The 20,226-nt window shown below is 39.4% G+C and overlaps 1 protein-coding gene across 1 annotated transcript; it reads right to left on the bottom strand.

Annotated features, from left to right (window-relative positions):
• Positions 1-1,516: 1,516 nt before the first annotated feature.
• cndp1 (carnosine dipeptidase 1) lies at positions 1,517-19,815 on the bottom strand. The gene is made up of 12 exons (XM_074683855.1): positions 19,675-19,815; positions 16,208-16,318; positions 13,939-14,082; positions 13,617-13,779; positions 11,141-11,229; positions 10,257-10,454; positions 8,460-8,544; positions 6,399-6,559; positions 6,142-6,306; positions 5,884-6,025; positions 5,271-5,418; positions 1,517-1,831 (listed from the first exon to the last, which is right to left on the bottom strand). The coding sequence occupies exons 2-12, from the start codon at positions 16,316-16,318 to the stop codon at positions 1,753-1,755; spliced, it is 1,485 nt and encodes a 494-aa protein (XP_074539956.1). The 5' UTR covers positions 19,675-19,815; the 3' UTR covers positions 1,517-1,752.
• Between the last annotated feature and the right edge of the window lie 411 nt (positions 19,816-20,226).

Here is a 20,226-nt window from a genome sequence, read left to right as displayed (position 1 = left end):
GCAGTTGTTGATAATAACATTAACTGTGTATTTTTTCTGCAAGAAAATCATATTTAACCTGTTCACTCATAGAGGTCAACTGTTCAAAACCTGTTTTTGCTTTGGTGTTGTTGTTTGTTTGTTTGTTTGCTGTTATCTTTTTTTTTTTTTTTTAATCAAGTAAATAAAGGATTTTTTCCCATCAGCCACATCAGCGTACATTAACCTCTTACTGCCTGAATTAATTCACAATTATATGAAAAACTATTTTGTGTTTTTGCATTCTTACAGTTGCTAAAGTGGGTAGCGTTGTGTTAATTTGAATATAGCACAAACAAAAAGTTATAAATAAGTTAAATGATGTATAATAAGTTTAAACCCTGATATTGGGCATGATCCTTAGTATGAGTAGAAAATTATTTAACAGGCATTAGTAGAATACAAAAATCATCTCAGCTGTATTGAGACATGACGGGGTTTGTTGCAAATTCGCGACAACAGGCTTCACCTGGAGTTAAGTCATTTCAGAGCCACAAAATCTACTGTAAAAATATTTGTAACTGTTAAAATAGTTACAAATTTTGTATATAGTTAAAATATGTTGAATAATTAAATAGATGAGAAGTTTTTTGAATTTGTGAAAGTTCAAAACTGCAAAAAGAACACTTCAATTTGATAACAAAACACTTATAATGTCACTCAACTCATTTTTTGTTGTTTGCTAACTTCTTCATCTATTAGACACATGTATGAAGCTGGCACGTTGGCAGAAATAAAATCTTAATTTTCTTAGCTCTGCCTCTGACAGTACCTCAGAGGGCTGGCCAAACAGAGAGAAGGGGTTTTGTTGAGCAGGGAGCCTTAAAGAGACAGGAGCTAAAATATGAAATAAGAGTTTACTGAAACACCAGTGTGAGAAGCAGATTTTTCTTATTATTATTCTTATAATTATAGTTATTTATTATTATAATAATAATAATAATAATAATAATAATAATAATAATAATTATTATTATTATTATTATTATTATTATTATTATTATTATTATTATTATTATTATTATTAGCTGCTACTTGGGGTATACAGACAAACAGAATCAAGACTTGAAAAGACAATACCCCTCCTTAAGAGAAATATACAGAAAATGTTGTCTTTTTTCTGTCTTGTAAGTTTAAACGTTCTCATCTATGTCTTTTTATCACAGTTTTCTCTGCTTATTTCTACTCTATCTGTCAGGCAAGATTTCTGTTGTATTTCTTTGACTTTTCTTAGTGCAGTAGTAGTAGTTAAAAGATAAATAAACAAAAAGTTTCTGTTGTGTAACAGCAGTGATTTCCTTTGAAAAAAAAAAGACGGTCATTAAATCTGTTATCATTTCAGCCGGTCGCACAACCATGACAACCAATCCAATAAACCCTTACTGCACAGAGGACATCACACAGCAGCATGTGAGAAAAAGTACCAGGATTTAGACACAACAGTGACACCACTGTGAGGAAAACATACACACACACACACACACACACACTGGTTGCATTCTACAGTTTTTATTACATGGCAGAGAAACACACACACACGCACACACACACACACACAGAGCACCACCTGACATACAGAGCGTTGAGATATACAAATATCGGATAGACAAAGACAGAGAGAGAGATGTTTGAGATGTAGATAAATAAGAGTTGATATAAAGAGAGACGAATGCACACATTAACTCGGGCTGGTGGTGGGGTCCATCACTGATACAGAGGTCTTTACAGGGCACATCACACGCTGGTCTTCTGAATCCTGGAAACCTCGTTCAGGTAGGCGATGAATAACTTGGTCCCTTCAATGTAATTGTACCTGCAGGAGGAAATCAGGAGGAAATAAATTTCATGTTCACAGTAATGGTGTTTGAATGTCCATGCTCTGCTCTGTGAAGAGACTCAAAACCAGATGGAGGTTTCTCATGTTTCTGTGTCATGGTTGGTGTTTAAGCTTGATTGATTAATCTCAGCTGTAACTATCATCTCACACTAATACTTTGTTATAAATGTTAAACTTTCAGGCAAAGTGTCCCAGGGTACCTGCAGGTTTCAGCAAGTCAAATTTAACCCTATAATGCCAAACGTATCATATTTGATACATGACTTTTTCAGCCCTCCACATAAGCAGTGTGGTATTTTTTATCCTGAAAAATCTGATGTGTACAATCAGATACATGCAGTGCACAGATAAACCAACACTGGATAGTAAGTCACTCATCAGCCGCCCTTCCAGTGACACTCTAAGACCGCCATGACTCAGGAATTAGACACAGGTGGTTTTTCAAGAAGAACTTTGCCAAGTTTAAAAAGGTTAAGGTAAGAAAACATTACAATATTTACTGACAATAGGAACAGTTACTGGGTTCATGCAAAGTGAAAATACTAAAAAATTCACAATATATGTTTGAGTAAACCGTGTTGAAGATGGCTTATCAAATTTGATACAGCGGGTATATAAGGTCATGTAACTCTAAAACAGTCAATCGCCATTTACTTGTATTTCATGCATTATATCTAAAATCAAGCAACATACAGTCTTTTTATTTTTGAATTACATAAATTGTTTCATTTAGAGTTAAAAACTAGGTATGAAACTTGCTTTACTGCTGTATGAAAGGATGGCCTGGATCGTTTCCCAACATGGGAAACCCGACAGAGATGCAAGCAGTGCACAGGCCACTTTGCCCATGTATACTGTCAGAAATGCAGAGTGCATCTTTGCTTAAACAAGGAGAGAAACTGTTTTCAGTCCTTCCACCATGCAAAATAAAAGGTTGTAAACCGTAAAATGAGTAAAATACTAAAATGTTATTTTTTTTCCAGGCTTCCACCCAGCCAGTTCCATTGGTGGCTTTCTCACTACTGCATGATGGTAGAACTGTTTATGTTTGGAAGTACAAATTTGTTAGATTTGATTGTGATTTATTATGTTTTTGTTTGTTCAGGAAAAAACAATCGTTGAGCATTGTGACCTGATGTATCAAATATGATACAAATTGAAACTCAAATATGGAAAGTGATATTTGAACATTTTTGGGGGGGTTGTTCAGAGGGACCAATCAAGGCTCCAAGTTCAAAGAACTGGAATTTTCTGTCAATTGTTTAATGGTTTGGGCTTTAGAGGGTTAAAACGTAAGACTTTTTAAGTTAAGACTGATATATATTGCGCAAATGTCTAAGGACCAAGCCATGAAATCATTTGAGCAACTGAAAGGGGAATTTAACCTACCAACACATGACTTCTGTCAACTCAGTTATTTATAAAGCATTGCAATATGAATCCGAAGACAACAGCTTAGAGGTTAAAGTCAAATAGGAACTGGGAACAAACATTATAGGTAATAAATGAATAAATACCTAAAAATAAAAATAAATAAATAAATAAATACAAAGTTCAAAAAAATTAAAACTTTTGAAGACTTTTTAATGACACCTTGAATGAAATTTAAGACCGAAAACACCATAAATATTTGCGATGGTTGAGGGATCCTTAAATGTGCACTTACCCATGGTCACAGACTGGCTAGCTGGCTTGCAGATAACAATTGCACAGAGATGAAAGCCAAATAAAAAAAAAGTAGACTAAAAAATATCAACGAGTTTTCAATTTTAGGAATGAAACTGACACTTTTTTATTTTTTAGGCTGACAAAAGATCTGGGCTGACAAACACATGCTTGCCTCTTTCTAACAAATCTGACCAACAGTGAATTAAATACTAAGACCATACAGAGTCACAAAAGAAACAAGTGTTCCATTTCAAACTTTGAATAAGTTATAGTATAAAAAGTTAATAAAGTCAGGGGGTATAAGGAAAAATCTAGCTAATCTAACATTACATTAATCTTTTTGGAGCATTTTAAATATGATAAATAACCTTGTTGACCTTGACCTTGGTGGTGGAATAAGAAGCCCCCTCAGTTCTTGACCTTTTACAGAATATAAATATTTACAATGCATTAATGTCCTTCTCATTTTATTGTCATCGCTACAGTTGAAGCTAATCCTTTTTACCCAACTGTAGATGGATACCTTGTGAATTCCCAGGTCAAACAGTAGATCAAAGATATTTTGTCAAAAGGTGTATTCATCCTATTTTACATTATAAATCTAAATCTGAGAAATAACAAACAAAAATAAGGTTTTCTATAAATTCAGTGGAGTAAGAAGCATATTTTTATATAGTTCAATAAGCTTTCCTGAACATTTGGACATAACTTGTGCAGTTCTGTGTTTTATAACACCTCTCAGTCATTGAAGTAAAAAAAATAAACTAGAGCTAGCTTGTTAAGCTAATATACCATGTAAGAATTGTGCTGTAGGTGTTCCTGTTTAAAGCTGTTGGATGTCGTGCAGTGCTCTGTGGGTAATATGTTGTATCACCTGTTGTCTTGACGCCTATTTCTAATAAAGTGTGTCTGGCTGGGTGTCTGTCTGCTCTGCCTGGACTTTTAAAAGGGGCATTTACAGTAGGAGGGAGTGCAGTGTTGTCAGTGGGGCACAGATTTATATAAGGCAACCAATTTTACTGTGACAGTTCCATCAGCCCTGACCCGGAAGAGATAGCGAGTAGTTGCTCGTATGGCCACCGTTCAATCTACTGGTGGTAATAAAAAGAACTCAGCTTAAATAGTCATATTTTGGTTGCTCTATTTGCAGTCATTGTAAAAGTAACAATCGTGGCGTTTCATTTCTAACTCTAGCTTAACTACTAATCTAGGAGGAGTAGTGCCGTTACACTACTCGTTCCTATCAAAAGTAATTTAACTACTTGTAACGTTCGTTACTTGTAGTTATATACCCAACTCTGGTTACAGGAGTCGGATAAATAATTAATTAAAATCAGCAGTCTGCTCAACTTTTTTGTCTGTCACTGATAAAAATAAAACAATTCTGAAAATGATAGAAATTTCTTGTAACTATGGAGAACTTGAATCCCTGATATCAGTAGCTAGAAAGAAAGTGGCCGCTCTACATCTCCTTCTTGAAGTCCCGCAAGACAAAAAATAAATTAAAAAAATTAACACTAAAATACATTAACTACACCTGTCTACACATTTAAGACCTTTATGTAATGTATTAATGTATCAAAACCAGCACATGACACTTGTGTGCAGACACCCTGTGTTCAGCCCATTGAACTGGATTTAGAGAGGTCAAGGTTCCTGCTCTGGTCCCTTTGAGTCTAACCAGTCTCAGGTAAGTATCTCATCACAGGAGTTTGCCCAAGTGAAAGAGAAAGCCATGAAGTCAGACCTGCTCATTTTCTCATTCTGGGAGTGCAGTCCGTCATCGAAGCCCCCGATGGGCATCATGATGATGCTTCTCCCCGTCACGTCCTGGAAGGTTCTGGCAATAGGGATGGTACCACCCTCACGGATCAGGTCAGGATCCAGGTCAAAGACTGGAGAAGAGACGGGAGGATGTGTAACCGATGAATGTTCTGATGATCTGATATTACAAGGTAGCCCATAACAGACACACAACAGTTTAAGCTGCTATTCACCAGAGACAGCCAGAAATGAGAATTGGCCAGAAATGGCAAAAGGCATTTGCATTCGGATGTGGCAGCCTCCAAGCCTCGCTTCCTCAACTTCCTCTTGAGAGTGTTTTTACCCAATTTTACCCACTAAATTTGGACTCTGCTCAGTGCTATGGAATCACAGAGTCCCTTAAAAAGGTTCCCGGATCCTGTTGAAGGTTCCTGCTGTCACTGGACATCAGTGAGTGATCAAAATGTCTGTAAATAGCTGCTCACCGTATTGACACAGACTGGACATTGGATGTCAGTGGTGAGAGGTGTTTATCACCTTTAATGAGAAGACAGAACAGGTGATATGAGATCTGAGCCGCTGTGTGTGCTCTGTACCTCTTTTCACAGCAGCCTTCCCAGCTTCGTACAGAGGATGCTGAGTGTCAGCCAACCAGGGCTTGGCCCCGATCACCATAGTGACCTTCAGCCTGTTGGGGCTCTTCCTCTTGGCGAACACAGAGTGAAGATAGTCTGTCACCTGAAGGATCACACCAGTGGAGAAAGAACAGAGGACATGATGAATGTCTTCTTTCTAAATCATGAGCGTGTGCATGTTGAACGGATGAGGAACATGATAGATTCAGAACCTTGTACCTGTTTTTTCACCATGGCAGGGTCCATGTTGGGAACTTGTCTGATGGAGAACTTGGCAGTAACCTTAGCAGGGATGACAGTCTTGGTACCGGGGTCAGAGAAAGCCCCCTCGATGCCGTGGATGGAGACGGTAGGATAGCGCCACATGTGGGCCAACAAGTCAACCTGTAGGAAACAGGAAGCAGCAACAATAACGTCTCCCGTAGCGCCCACCATGAAGAACAGCTGGTGGATGGTGTTCATCACTATCTCTCCACCTTGTTGGTGTACATGAGCTGGCCCACGCCGATCTTGTTCCTGTAGTTCTCCAGGTCAAACTCAATGTCCTGGTACATTCTCCACTCCTCATCAGATAGGGGGGCCACAGCCTCCCTGATCCCAGGAATCAGGATCTTACCGCTGGGGTTGATCAGCGTGTCTGAGGTCAGAGAAATATATGAGGTTTGGAGGTTGGAGAAGTTTCTCAGCTTTTTTTTCTGGTGCACTTGATGGCTTTGACATGGGAATAAATCTGCAAATCAGTATCTGCCTCTGGATATTTGTCCTTCTGTCAGTCAGTCTGACAACCTGTGGTACGTCTAATGCCCTGTTTCACTTCACATGGCTCAGCTCTTCACACAATGGAACAGTCTCATCTCTCAGCTGGAAGTTTTTAACATTCAGATTAGTCCAGAAAATGAACAATATGTGCTCTGTACAAGTAAAAAAACAGACAACAGTGGAAAAGACCTGGCCGTCTGTATCATCACTCAGCTGCATTAAAACCTCAATTCTGATTGGTTCAAACTTCCTGACACCAGCACATCACACATGTACAGTAACTTATTAATCCACAGAGTTCTGAGACTTTTAATTATGCTTCCTGATACTGAGACATTTAATTCACATGTTGAAGAAGTTCCCTTATCAATACCAGCATTCTAATATTCACCCTGTCCTGCAATCCAGGCAAGGCCAACAGAGCAGTGGAAATATCTCTGAGAACTGAGTTCCAGCTGAAAATTTTTAAGGTTTTAGCTGTTGTTTGTCAGTATCTGTCAAGTTACGAAGTTATTTGTGAATATCCTGTTTCATTTTGTTAACTCTTGTCTCTTTCAGTTCCTGTCAAGCTGCCTCCTTTATCACTGACCACCAGGAGCCTCTGTAATGTGTTGCACCTGTGTCTTGTTGTTCTTACTCCCCCTTTCCTTCCAATACCCAGGTGTTCTTCACTTCTCTACCAGATTATCACTATTCTCTTAGTCAATACATCCAGCCTTTGGTTTGTATAGTTCCTATTGTGTTAAACCTTTTCCACCAGGGGCCTGTACTACGAAGCTGGATTAGCTCTTAGAGATAACTTCCAGGATAAGTTTCGGGTTTTCCACACTACGAATGTGGATCTCTTTTTATCCAGACACGTTGCCCCGGTAACTGATGCTGAACGCCAAACCTGGTCCGGAGCAGGTTAAGTTCCAGGATAAGAGCTCACGGGGTGTGACAGACCGCCTGTTGGATTTGTTACCTTTGGTCCTGCGGACTGATCACCTGTGTACCAAACCTGTTGTTGTGGATTGAAAGACTCTGCTTTTCCAACCTAGACTGTCTCTGCGCTTGAATCCTTCTTCTGAGCCCGACTTAGTTGTTGTCTCAGATCAAAAAGAAAATGTCTTTCAGCAATGATGACAAAAAGTCTGTTTCTCAACCAGAAGAGACCCATGAGACCCATGAGGAAAGACAGACTTAGACAGTCAGCCTGAAAATGTTCCCCTGTGGGCACAAAAAGAAATTCTTCTCCAAGGAGTGAAAGTAAAAAGCTGTAAGAGCTCCATGTTGATCATTAAAGTTTGTTTAAATGATAAACTTGTTGTTTGTCAGTGAGTGAGATAGACAGGGCTGAGCTAATGTGGTAGGTCACCACCCAGAGGAATGTGTTAGCTACAGCTACCCTAAATGAACAGGTTACTGCTGATTACCAAAACAATTTTATGTTTCTGTCTCTATGTTTCAATCTCTTTAATCAAAATGATGTCTAAAATGCTAAAATATAAACTACTGTTGTTATTCATGAATTATTAAATGTTCTGTTTTACAAATAATCAGAAAAAAATAGTAAAGCACGTAATTTTAATTGTTGAATCATACTTGACTGATTTCATTCCTGAACAGAGAGATGGGTTTTTGTGGTTGTGATTCATTTTTAACTTCTCAGAAAATTCCAGCATGCTGGTTAAAATTTTGGTATTATAATGTGAACTCAGTTAAAACAAAGGAAATTAATCATTTGGTTACTGACATCCAGGAGGACTGTCATCACAGTGTGGACTTCCTTAACTTACCCAGAATACCGATGAGGTCGGTCATCGGTTCAATCACGGTGCCTCCATAAACGCCAGAATGTAAGTCCTGTCTCGGTCCTTCAACCTGCAGACGCAAAAGAAGATTCACCATGACTGAGGGCAAAAAGAAGCCAATGCAAAAACAAAAACTACAGTTCCTTAAGTGTCCACTTGAGGCACCAAAGAGGCCAAGAAGCTGTTATATAAACATATTAGGGTTCCTCTGGATCGCTGGTGAGGACCTGCCTCACGCCAGCTGCTATGACTGTTACAGCAGCATCATCACCGCTACAACACTAAATTTAGAGGAGCTAAGGGGAGTTTCAAGGTGATTTTGAAAATGTCTTCCTTCTAGATTGTAATCAAAACTTTAAAATGAGATTACCAAAGACAATATTACAGGTTATATTTAAATGCTACTTTAAAGCCTCCCGATCGGGTCGAGCAGGACCAGATTGATTTACGGCACCGCTAGGGACATGGTCACACTGGCAAACCTCGCCGTGCTTGAGCAGGATTCGCTTCCGTGCTTTGGCACGCTTCAGAGAGGTGGGCTTCAGCATGGTTTACTTCATGCACGAGCACAAGCACGTGGTGTGATCCATGACGTATGATCACTGCGAGAACATCTCTCAAAAATCATTTTAAACAGTAGCGAGGGTTTTAGAGGGCTGTGTCTCGCCGAAATGATTTACTATCAAAGGTCAAAAAGTCTGTAAAAGTTGTACCAGTGCTCTCTGTGTCTCATCTTCACAATGACGTAGGAGGGCCATGCGCCATGGCCAGTGTGACAGTGCCCTGAGTCTCTATGACAACACCACATCCACTGACTGAGGAGAGAGGTCTGTATTTTTCTCTGCTGAAAACGATTTCTGTGATTAATTTTGTAGTGGTGGTGGACTCTGGAGCCTAACAGTCAGACAGAAAAAGGACAGAAGAGCAGAAGAAAGACAAACAGGAGAGAGATAGAGCACAAGCTAAAAGCTAATACTAGAGCTTAAGGCCAAAATATGGGCTGAAGGCTAAAACACAAGCTAATTCACTAACTGGCTGGACATAACGTGGATTCACTAACGTTACATGTTACAAACATGTCTCAGAGCACCAGGCTGTGAGTAGAGCTACACGTAGCCGGCTGCTAAACTACGGTACAAACTGACAAAGTTTGCTTGTTGTAATGTTTCAAGCGTAGCTCTACATTGCTGTTGATAAATACCTTACCTCGTCACATTGAATCTAGTAAGAAGTTGTCTTGAACAAAGAAAATTTCATTCACTGAGATCTCCATTCAATTCCAAAACAAAGACACACCTCGTTAAAAGCCACATCTCCACAACAGTCTGCGTGAGACTCAGGGCCAGAAGGTGGCGCTGCAGTCCAGTTTAAACAGATCCTCCTCAAGGCATGTTTAAGAACTCTATGTCTCTTTCCAACCCCAGAACAGTCTCCTCAGATATCTGTCTAACATGGGTCTGGTTTTGCCCAAGGTTTCTGTCTGTTAAAGGAATTTTGTTCTTACCACTGTGACCAAGTACATGGTGCAAAGGAGTCTACTCATGGTGGGTTTAGATGAGATCAGACTCTTTATCTTGTCCTGTTGGGTCTTTGTTAATAATATTACCCTCTCAGATCTGGACCTGTTTATGTGTTTGGAAAGTGTTTTGAGATAATGTTTGTGGTGATTTGTGGCTTTATAAACACAGACTGACTTTCAGATCCTGTAAGCGTTCTGTAACTGGTTCAATTCTGGTCCAGGGAGCTCAGACCCAGTGTCGGTCTTGTGTTTGTGTTTCCAACCTCAGCAAAGAAGTAGCAGTTTCCTCTGGTGCCGTAGGTGAGGGCGGGCCGTCTGCTGAGCCAACCGCAGTCTGAGATAATGATGTAGTCCACGTCAGAGAAGAAGGTGTCCCTCTGGGCCAGGATCATGGCGTCCAGGCCGTTGGAGCCAGTCTCCTCCATGCCCTCGATGACAAACTTCACATTGACCGGCAGCTCCTAGTGGACAGGCAGAGAGACAGTGATACTCATCAGATCTGAGCTGCAGTGGGAGACTGAGACAGCAGCCGTGGATGAGCTGCTGGAGGAGAATCTCCTCTGAAAACAACAGGCTCCTGACAGGCACGCATGCTAATCAGTCTTTGTAATGCTGTTGTAACAGGCTTTGCAAACCATTAAAACCATGAGCCAGCAGCTGCGTGTGGAACCAGTGCTGTCAACATCCGCACATTTCCTCCCCTCATAATGCACCCAGCATCTGGCTGAGCCGTTTGATGTGCACATTCAGCTGTGGACTGTTTCACAGCGATCGGTGCAGAGGATGGCGGGAACAGACGGCTGCTGTGACTTTGCAGAAACAACAATGACTTTGCAAGTGAGTCGGGCAGAAGCTGAGCTCTTCTGTTGCACTGGCCTTAGAGTGAGCAGTCTGTCCCTTTTAGATGTGTCCAGCCTGTTTTCATAGAGGACAGTCTGTTCAGAGTACTCAGAGTTATCTTTTATCTCGTTCTTACCGGAAGACTCTTCCTCTCTGTTTTTTGTCTTTAAAATGATTCACAGATAATTCCAACAACCTCAGCTTTGCTCTCACCTGAGCTCAGTGTGCTTCTGCAGCTCTCATCCTTGTTCACATTGATGTAATCCTTTGTATCAACAGATAAAACAGGAAGTGAACCGTCTCTCACCATGTTGAGGGCCTGGTAGGCCCCCACAGCGTGGATCCAGGCTAAAACTGGAGCCTTGTTATCTGACGCTCCTCTTCCATAGAGGTTACCTGCAGATACAGGAATCATGAAGTCAGTGTTCTTTAAGAGATGTCAAACCACACTGTGCACTGAGCCAGGATTTCAGCTTGGAGTGGGCCAAACAAATTCTGGCTGTGCCTTAATAACCAAAGTTAAGACTTTACTGTCTGGATCAAAGGGCTTCAACCTGAGGCTCTGGAGCTTCATTTGGCTTTTTGACTCCTTTTCAGTGGCTCCTTGTAGCTTTTGAAAAATGTTATTAAAATAGAGAATTTCTACTTTTCTTACAGAGGGTATTAATGATTAAAAACATAAATAAATCCTGATTTAAAATTTCGTAGAAGTACATCTTTATCCCACCTGTCAGTAAAGCCTGCCACCCCTCTACTTCACCTCCTAAAACATCAACAGCCCACCAACTTTCCATGCACCTGTGGCTAACCTCAAGTTTTACAGCGCTAGGAAGATAACTACATCTACAAAAAGACAATCTTTTTTTTTTTAATTTTTAAAATGTCTTTCTTTTTTAAAATTTTGCAAACTTTTTAAATTTCAAAACTGTTATTGTTGCATTTTTCTTATTTTGCAAATTTTTTAAATTGATTTTTTTTTTTTTGCAAAGTTTAGGAATAAAAAATGAGATTTTGCAAATTTTGATTTTTTTGCAAATTAATTAAATTTCATTTATGAAGATACAATTATTTAATTTCGTTTTTTTTATTTTGGCAAGTTTTTTTTTTAATTTTTGCAAATTATATTTTATTTGTTCAATAATTTATAAATTTCAAATCTTTTGAAATATTTGCACATTTACTGAAATAAAAAAAAAACCTAAGACATTGTATATTCAGTTGAATAAATTCAAAAACCTTTTTTAGATGATCAAACACTAGATTAAACTATATAGAGAGAGTTTATACACTTTAGTGTCAGTATTTTAAAGCTAAAGTAGATGGGATGACTATAATCCAGGTGGGCTGAGGCAAAAAGGCTTCTATGAAAGTAAAGGTTGCAGACCCTTGGTCTAAATGAATAAAATGACTGATACACACCTGTTACTGTGTTATATTTGATTGCATTTTTAGAACGTTTTTGTGCATCAGCAGGATCCACCTGTGATTGCTCTCCACGGTACTGACCAAAGAGTTCACGTGTCAGCGAGTTGCGCCACATCTTTCCATTTATTACAGACTGTAAGAGTGTCAACATTAACCACAGTTAAATTAAAGACAAAAACTCTACAGTCTTTCCAAAAATCATTCTCTGGCCCCGTCCATATCATAAGATTGCATGAGACTGAATGTTTCAAAACTCTGTTCGTTTATTTCTTGATTTATTTTGTCCAACAGGCTAATAAGGAGGATTGAGGCCCATTAATAAGAAAAAAGTAAAGATTACAAGATTAATCTTAAAGATGTACAAGAATAAAGTCATGAATTTTACTCTAGCTCGGGATATCAGGGGAGCGCCTGTACAAAAATGAAGTCTATGGAGCATCTTGTGAAGTCATATTTTAGATTTCACAAATAAGGAATAAATTAATCTTTTGGCACATCAGCATGATAATAATCAGTATAATTGTACTTATGACAATGCTATGCTGATGTGCGCTGAAAGCTAAGAAACTGGGGCTTTGTTAAGAACTTCAGTAAAGTTAGACAGATATTCACAGATTCAGCTTTCCCTGATCAATAAGTCATTAGAGAAATATTGTTTTAACAAAATCTACACCTCGCTGCAATTACAGCAAAGTAGACTGAGAGCTACAAACATGTTTCCTCTAAACGAGCCGTCCTCTGCGCTGGGGAACTTGCATTGGCCTCTATGCTTGTTCCAATTATACGTCAGCAAATTGTGGAACAGATAAATATGACTCAGAAATATTCAATAGCCAGGAGTCGTGAAGGGTCATCGTAACAATTTATAAAGGTGATCTCACTCTTTTCTCACTACATTTATTAGATCTTCTGATAGCCTACAGCTATCGACTAAGATAATGAGTTTATTCTCATAAACGTACAAGAATAAACTCTAAAATTTCCTTTTTTTCTCCCCTTTAACATGGCATTAATCCTCTGTTGTTAAAAAGATTACCAAACACTGCTCATTTTTATCAAGACAGGTCATCTAGTAATAACAAAACAAACTCGATTCCAACGATGTTTTTTAAAAACAAATAATAACTTAATTTTAGAAGAAAAGAAAGAAAAGTCCAGGGTAGGTCTGCTGAATAGTGGGTGGGCTCGGGACCATTGGGCCCTCCATTAACCCACCCCTGCCAGAAGTGGTTGTTGTCTACACCATTTAGAACCCTTTCATTATATCTTACATTTGTTTTGTATTTACAAAGTGATTGTTTTTTTTGATCAAACTGAAGAACCTGATGTTGGTGTATGGACTTTTGAAAGCCTGTTACCGTTGATGTCGGTCAGGTTGTAGGGATCTGTGGCCCAGCCGTCCTCCATCTTTGCCGGCTGGACATCCACATGACCGTACACACACACCGTGTGTTTGTTGGGGTCGGTGCCAAATTGAGCCGTCACCACTTTGGGCAGAGCTAACGTCTGTCCATCAGGAAGCTGCAGACATGAGAGAGACGATCAGTGTGGTATGGATCCTCTCCAGTGTTCCTCTGGAGCTCTTGATGGCTGCACATGTCTGTCCGTAGTATTTAAGAGAGGTGGGATGGGGCTGGATAGGGTTGGGGTAGGGTGGGGTTGGGTGGGGGTGCAGCTCACCTCTTGCTCGCCAATGTCCACCAGCTCCACAGTCCCTCCCATCAGCCTCAGCTTCTCAGCCGTCATCTCCATCATGCGATGTAGTTCAGGTCTCTTCTGGACGTTGCTGGAGTCGCTTTCGACAGCCACCCAACTCCGTAGAGCCTGAAACACGCACACACACACACACACACACACACACACACACACACACACACACACACACACACACACACATACACAAACACGAGGACAATACTCGACAGGTTGCTATTGTTTTATACCTGGAGGTTACATAAAGAAGCTTTTTATAAATGACAGACTCTTTGGTCTCGTACCAATAACAACTATACTATAATATTGATACTAGTAACACGATCATTCCTTTTTAATGACCTTTGTCTCCAAACCGATGTATCAAGGTGCTTCACAGGTAAATACTCAGCAAAATCAACCAAACCTGTGAGTCTTTACTCTCAACCTACCGTCCTCCTCCTCACACCTCCCTAAATACTCCTGTCCCTGTGTTGTCTCTCCTCTCTTACCTCAGTGGAATGGGGAAGCAGGGGGAGGTAGAGCGTACAGTCTCATAGATACAGTCGCAGTTGCATCATAGTTGGAGTTGGGGCTACAACTATGCTTTAAATCCTTTCCCCAGCCTGGACTTTAAGCTCTGACACAAGCATGAAGAAGCTGTTAATATCACATTATCTACAGATAAACTGGATTAAAATCAACGTACTGTCATTAACCCTCAAAAGATGAGCATTCATTATAATGATCAACACTGAGCGCCATCATATTCATCCCAGCTGCAAGGTTTTTCTCTGCCAGGAGCTTTGATTACAATTCGTTCAATTGTCCAAAGCGACATACAACAGCTGGAAAATGAAATTTTAAAATCTGATTTTTTTAATACTGAATGATTTGGTGAACAAATCTTTGGGGCGAATCACTTTGCTAAACTGAGTCTCGTGATACAGTTCACTGAAAAGAACTATTTTCTGCATCACTATTTCTTCCCTGTTTCCTTCTCTATTTCAGTGTGCAGCTACAGCTTGAGGTCTGAGCAAGCATTGGGGGTGTTAAGCTTTTCAGCCTTTAGGTGTGAAGCAGCAGTGTTTGATTTGAGACCACACTTCCCTGTAGGATCATCATGTACCACTAGATGTCCCCCTAACATTTGTTTTCAGGAGTGTTGGAGCTAAGAGGATGACTGTGTCCCAAACCGCCTAATTCATACTTTGTGTGAATTTAGTATGTAGTAGGCACTGCTTTATTTTGTAGTAAACTATTCTGGTTTCAGTTTCAGGAAGCAGAACTACAGCTAAAGGAATTTTTCTTGCTTTTATTATAAATGCACAAAGCAAACCATGGATGCATCCTGATATTTTAGTTCTTAATATTCAACAAAATTGACACACAGAGTGTCTGAAAAAACAATTTTAAAGATACAGGAAAAAGACAATAACAGATACATTTGATTTAAGTTTAATAAAATATTAGCTTAACTAAAGAAGAAAATGGTTATTAGATGTCAGAGAGGAGCTCTTTTAAGTGATTTAATTTTTTTTGTTGTTTTTGGTCCTTCCATTATTTCCAGTGGTTGAAGATACATTTTACATTCGTTTGGGGGGAGAAAAAAAACAAAAAAAAAAACAAGGAGAATTTTCAGGGTTTTTCTTTATAAATCAAAAACCTTAGAGGCATGAAAATTATGTTACAGCAGAACCATCTAAATTTTAACCCAACACCAAAATTTACATTGTTTATATATATAAAAAAAAGATCTGGAAGAGACTGACTTTTCATTTTTACAGCTGATGGAAAAAAAAAAATTCAATATAATCCAGGCATGGTTAAAAAGTGAATGATATGTGTATTATATGGGCTTTAATGAATTTGTAGAAGTACACACCTCTTTAAGACTAGAAAGGATAAGACTTAACGGTGTTTCTTTCTCATTATCTAACATCAGTGTTGGTTAGTGACTCAATCCAGTAGATGGCAGTGATTCACCAAAGCCTGAGTACCACCAGCATAGACAAACAGCGTTAGAGCTGTGCATTGTGGGAAACATCATGCCAGGTAGACTGGTCTGTTGCATATTGAGAAATTTTCCTGGATCAGTAGGACATCCAGGGAATTTTGGGAAAACAGCTGTTAAAATGAAGACATTCAAACTCTTTAGAAGAGAGTGTCTTGGATTCATAGACTTTTCAGACTGCATGTATCTGCACCTTAATTTCAGTCTAAAAGCCCCCCTCCTCATTTTTTTAACACATCATACCTCAACATATTCTTCTTGGTGGATGTCAATGTACTTGGCCAGCTCTGAATACTGGAAAGCATGGACAGCAGAGACGACCAGCAGGATGGAGGACAGGATGAAGAGATTCATCTGCAGAAACAGTCACAGTCATTAAAGCGGGGGACTTCTTCTTTTTTTTTTTTATAGTTATTCTAACTATTTATCTTGGACACATTTTTGACTTTATCTGAAAAACAAACATAAACTCATGTAACAAAAAGATGTTGGATTTGAGGTTCGTTCACCTCTAATCTTAATATTTTCTGATGATTGGAACGGCCTGGCAGCTCATTCAACAGCTGCAGGGTAAGCCTCAAAGTACAAAAAAAAAAAAATCTTTTCTAGAAACATCTTCACTGCAAAGATATTTAGCGAGTGACTGTTGAAAGACATCAGAGAAGTTTTCATGGAAAGCTCCCTGCTCCACAAACCCCTTTCCCTCTGATTTGACCTCGATGATTGAGGCCTGCCTCTCCAAAGTAAGGCAATCCTTATGTGATGGCATCATCATTTCAGCAAGTCTCATGAAGATCTGGTGCTATTTCTAAACAAGAGTGTTTTCATCAGTTTACAGACAGATTCAGGATTTTTTATTTATTTATTTATTTTTTTTAAACACGAACGTGTAGAGCAGCTCTGTTCAATTAGTGGCCCAAGAGCAACCCTCTAGTGGCCCAGAAGCAGCTGTCATGTGATTGAGACTTGGGTCAGATGAGGAAAACATTTTATAATTATACTGACAAGTTCTTACAAAAATTCCAGTATTATTAAAAATAATGACTGCAACACCTATTGTAACCTAGCAACTGACCCACAATGCATTGTGTCAGTGAGCAGGTATGTTTGGAAACTGAGCATCAGCAGTCCTACACAGGTGAAAATAACACAACTCATTCTACCCTTAAAAAATCAGCAGGGCAAAGTTTAGTCCTGCGTGGACCAGAAAGTATTTATTTATTTTACTACAGAGATTAAAATGCACAAAGACACTACACTGAAAAACATGCAGCGTTTCAGACAAAGTTTCCTGAAGGATCGCATTGTCATTTAGTTTAGCTTGCACTTTTTACTGCAGCCTGGTTTTTCATTGTTGTCATGTCTTGTTTTATTTTGTAGTGACTTCTCTCCTCTTGTTTCAGATCACTTCACTTCCTGCCCTGGTGTTTTCCCGCCCTTGTGATTGTGATCCCAGCTCCTGAATGTTTCCACCTGTGTTACAATACCTCCTGTATTTAAGTCTGTGGCTGTTTTCGAATTCGCCTACTACATACTGCTTATGAAAGTAGTATGTAGTAGGCTACTACATACTACTTTCATAAGCAGTATGTAGTATGACTGTTCAGTTGGGTTAATTTTTGTAGTATGCTGCGCTGGTCTTCAGTTCTAAGAAAACGGAAGTTGGCTACGGCTGACTTTTTTCCCCAAAAAACTTTATTGAAAATGTAGAAAATAAACGAACCACGAGTGACTTATCTGCAAATATATTGCCAGAGAGAGCATTTTATATTGACTTTCAGTAGTGGAGATGATGAGGATTTAAAGATAGAAAAGAAATGGCTCTTATATTTATATTCCTCTGCTACTCCGGTTGTTGTTGCTCCACTCTCTGCCATTTTCACTTCTGATATGGGACCAGGCGTATGCGAAGCAGACTGGTCCGATGCATACTGTGGATTTTTCCCGATTCAGTACGTCATCCGGGTGTTTTTCTCATACTACAACTCTGACATTTGTTCGCATACTGCATACTGCATACTGCATACTGCATTTTGGTCGAATCAGTAGGCACTGCTAGTATAGTATGCGAATTCGAAAACAGCCTAAGTCTCCCTTTGTCCTGTGTCAGATTGTCACGTCCTGTCCTGTCCTGTCCTGTCCTGTCCTGTCCTGTCTGTCTTGATGAATCCCAAGCATGAGAGTTTTTTCAGTTTTGAGTTGAAAGAAGAATATTGTTGCCGCCTTATTTTGTACCAGCTTTGCTGTGATTTTTTGTTCCCTTTAATGATCTGCCAGCCAGCTTTGCCGTTGAATTCTTTATTTGAACCTTTGGAGAACATTAAAACCTTTTTTCTGTTTTGAAAGTCGTTTGCATCTGGGTCTTTTCTGCAAACCTTGTCACTCATGAGGAGGCGGCTAAAATTCAGAGTTTGACTGCGTCTCACAACCAGAGCTGTACTACAATAAAGCAGACTGGCATGGCTCAGGAGAGGACCACAGCAGCTTCACTTTGCTGATGAAAATGTTCGGCCCAGCTCATGTCCTTAATCTGAAATTCTGGTCCAACCAAATTTTTAATTGAATAGCCCTGATGTAGAGGTTTGAAAATCTGCACGTGCTCAGTCTGAACAGCCAGCATTTGTACTTTATATCAATGTTTAAAATATGGAATAGCCCCCTCTTTGAAAACAAAAGTCAAATGGATAGGGATAGATCAATTGTCGGCCAATACTGTCGGCTGGTTCGATTGTCGGTGCCAACGTTCAGAAGTCTGTGGCATATCAATGTCAGACATTTTTTGATCCAATGGTCGATTGGATTACATTTTAAAACTCTGTTGTTTCAGCTCTGGTGCAGCCGCTTCTCTCAGTCAGCAGTCATTACTCAGTTCCAAACATTGTCCCACCCACAGAACCATTCCTTTAGTACCTTAAATCAAAGATAAGTGAAAGATAAAATAATATTTCACTCATATTAAAATTTTGGAAAACTTAACGTACTGTAATACATTTTAAGGAGCTGTTTATTTTTTTTTTAATGTTTTCATTCAACTTCAATAGAAAGATGAGGCATTTAAGGGAACTGAAGAGTTGGAGTTTGTATTACTCAAAACTTTGAGGCCAAATATCACTTTTACTGCAAATGAATATCGGCTCCAAAGATATGTTATCAGCCTCCTTGGCAACTAATAATCAGCGTCGGCCCTGAAAAAAACACATCGGTCTATCTCTAGAAAGGGAGGTAGTTTTGGGACTCTCAAAGCTTTTTTGTTTGAATGGATGTCCTTTGTTTTTGTTTTTCAATCCATTCAAATACAACAACTTCCTTCAAGATCTTACAGTCATTCTAAAGAGACAGGATTAATCATGCACTGCAAAACTGAGATCCCAGCAAGTGTTCATGTCTTATTTTTAGTGAAGGACAAAAAAAAAGTTCCTATGAGCTTCATTCACCTGATAGAGCCAGAAAAATGTCTTCTTTTAAGATACTGAAAGACAGAAATGACACCTGAAATTCTTTAAAGACTCTTAACAGGGTAAGAAAACTGTACTTGCTGCTTTTTGCTACTTTTCTCTTTCAAGCAATTCAGGTATCTTTTTTTTGGCCCTTAAACGTAACTTTGCTCATATTGAGTTTAATGAGACACAAACACTTGCTTGCATTTCAGCGTTTGCTGTGCTGTCCAAACACCATCACAAAAAGCACATAGTGTTAGCCTTTAGCCTTACCTTCTCGCTGCTGAGGTGTGTGTGACAGTCTCCTCAGGCAGGTGGACTGTGGCCCCGTGTCGGGGCAGGGACTTTATATCCCCCTCATACCCCACACCTCCTGGGCCCCGGGGTCACACAGTCAAACTTTTCCTGACACAGAGCCAAGACAGCTGACAAATTAAAATTTCTCGCTTACAAGCACAAGAATTACTCGGTCTATTGATCCTGCTCCAAGAATGCACACCAGGGTCCAGCAGGAACAAAGGCAGCATGTTGAAATGAACACATTCCTGTTGTTTCTGTTGTGGAGTCTCCAAGCAAACCCTGGTTACTCAGAGTAAAGCAGCTTTTCTTTTTCCACACAGGCAGCAGCCCCGGTGAGCTCAGCCTAATACTGAGTAATACTTGTAACCTTTCCTGGCTGACAGAAAAAAAACTGATCAACAACTCTGCAAGGCTCCACTTCAGTATCTGCTGGATTTCACCACAGGCTCAATGATTTGATGTTTACCTGATGTGCAAACACACGAAATCCTTCTGATGAGCGGCAAAACATCAGTCACCAGCGAC

Source organism: Halichoeres trimaculatus, unplaced genomic scaffold (assembly GCF_033239565.1).
Source record: "Halichoeres trimaculatus isolate MK-OKI-2021-1 unplaced genomic scaffold, fHalTri1.1 fHalTri1_scaffold_12, whole genome shotgun sequence".
In the NCBI taxonomy this organism is placed as follows: domain Eukaryota; kingdom Metazoa; phylum Chordata; class Actinopteri; order Labriformes; family Labridae; genus Halichoeres; species Halichoeres trimaculatus.
Note: the sequence above shows the minus strand (reverse complement) of the source record. Positions and strands in the feature narration are given on the sequence as shown.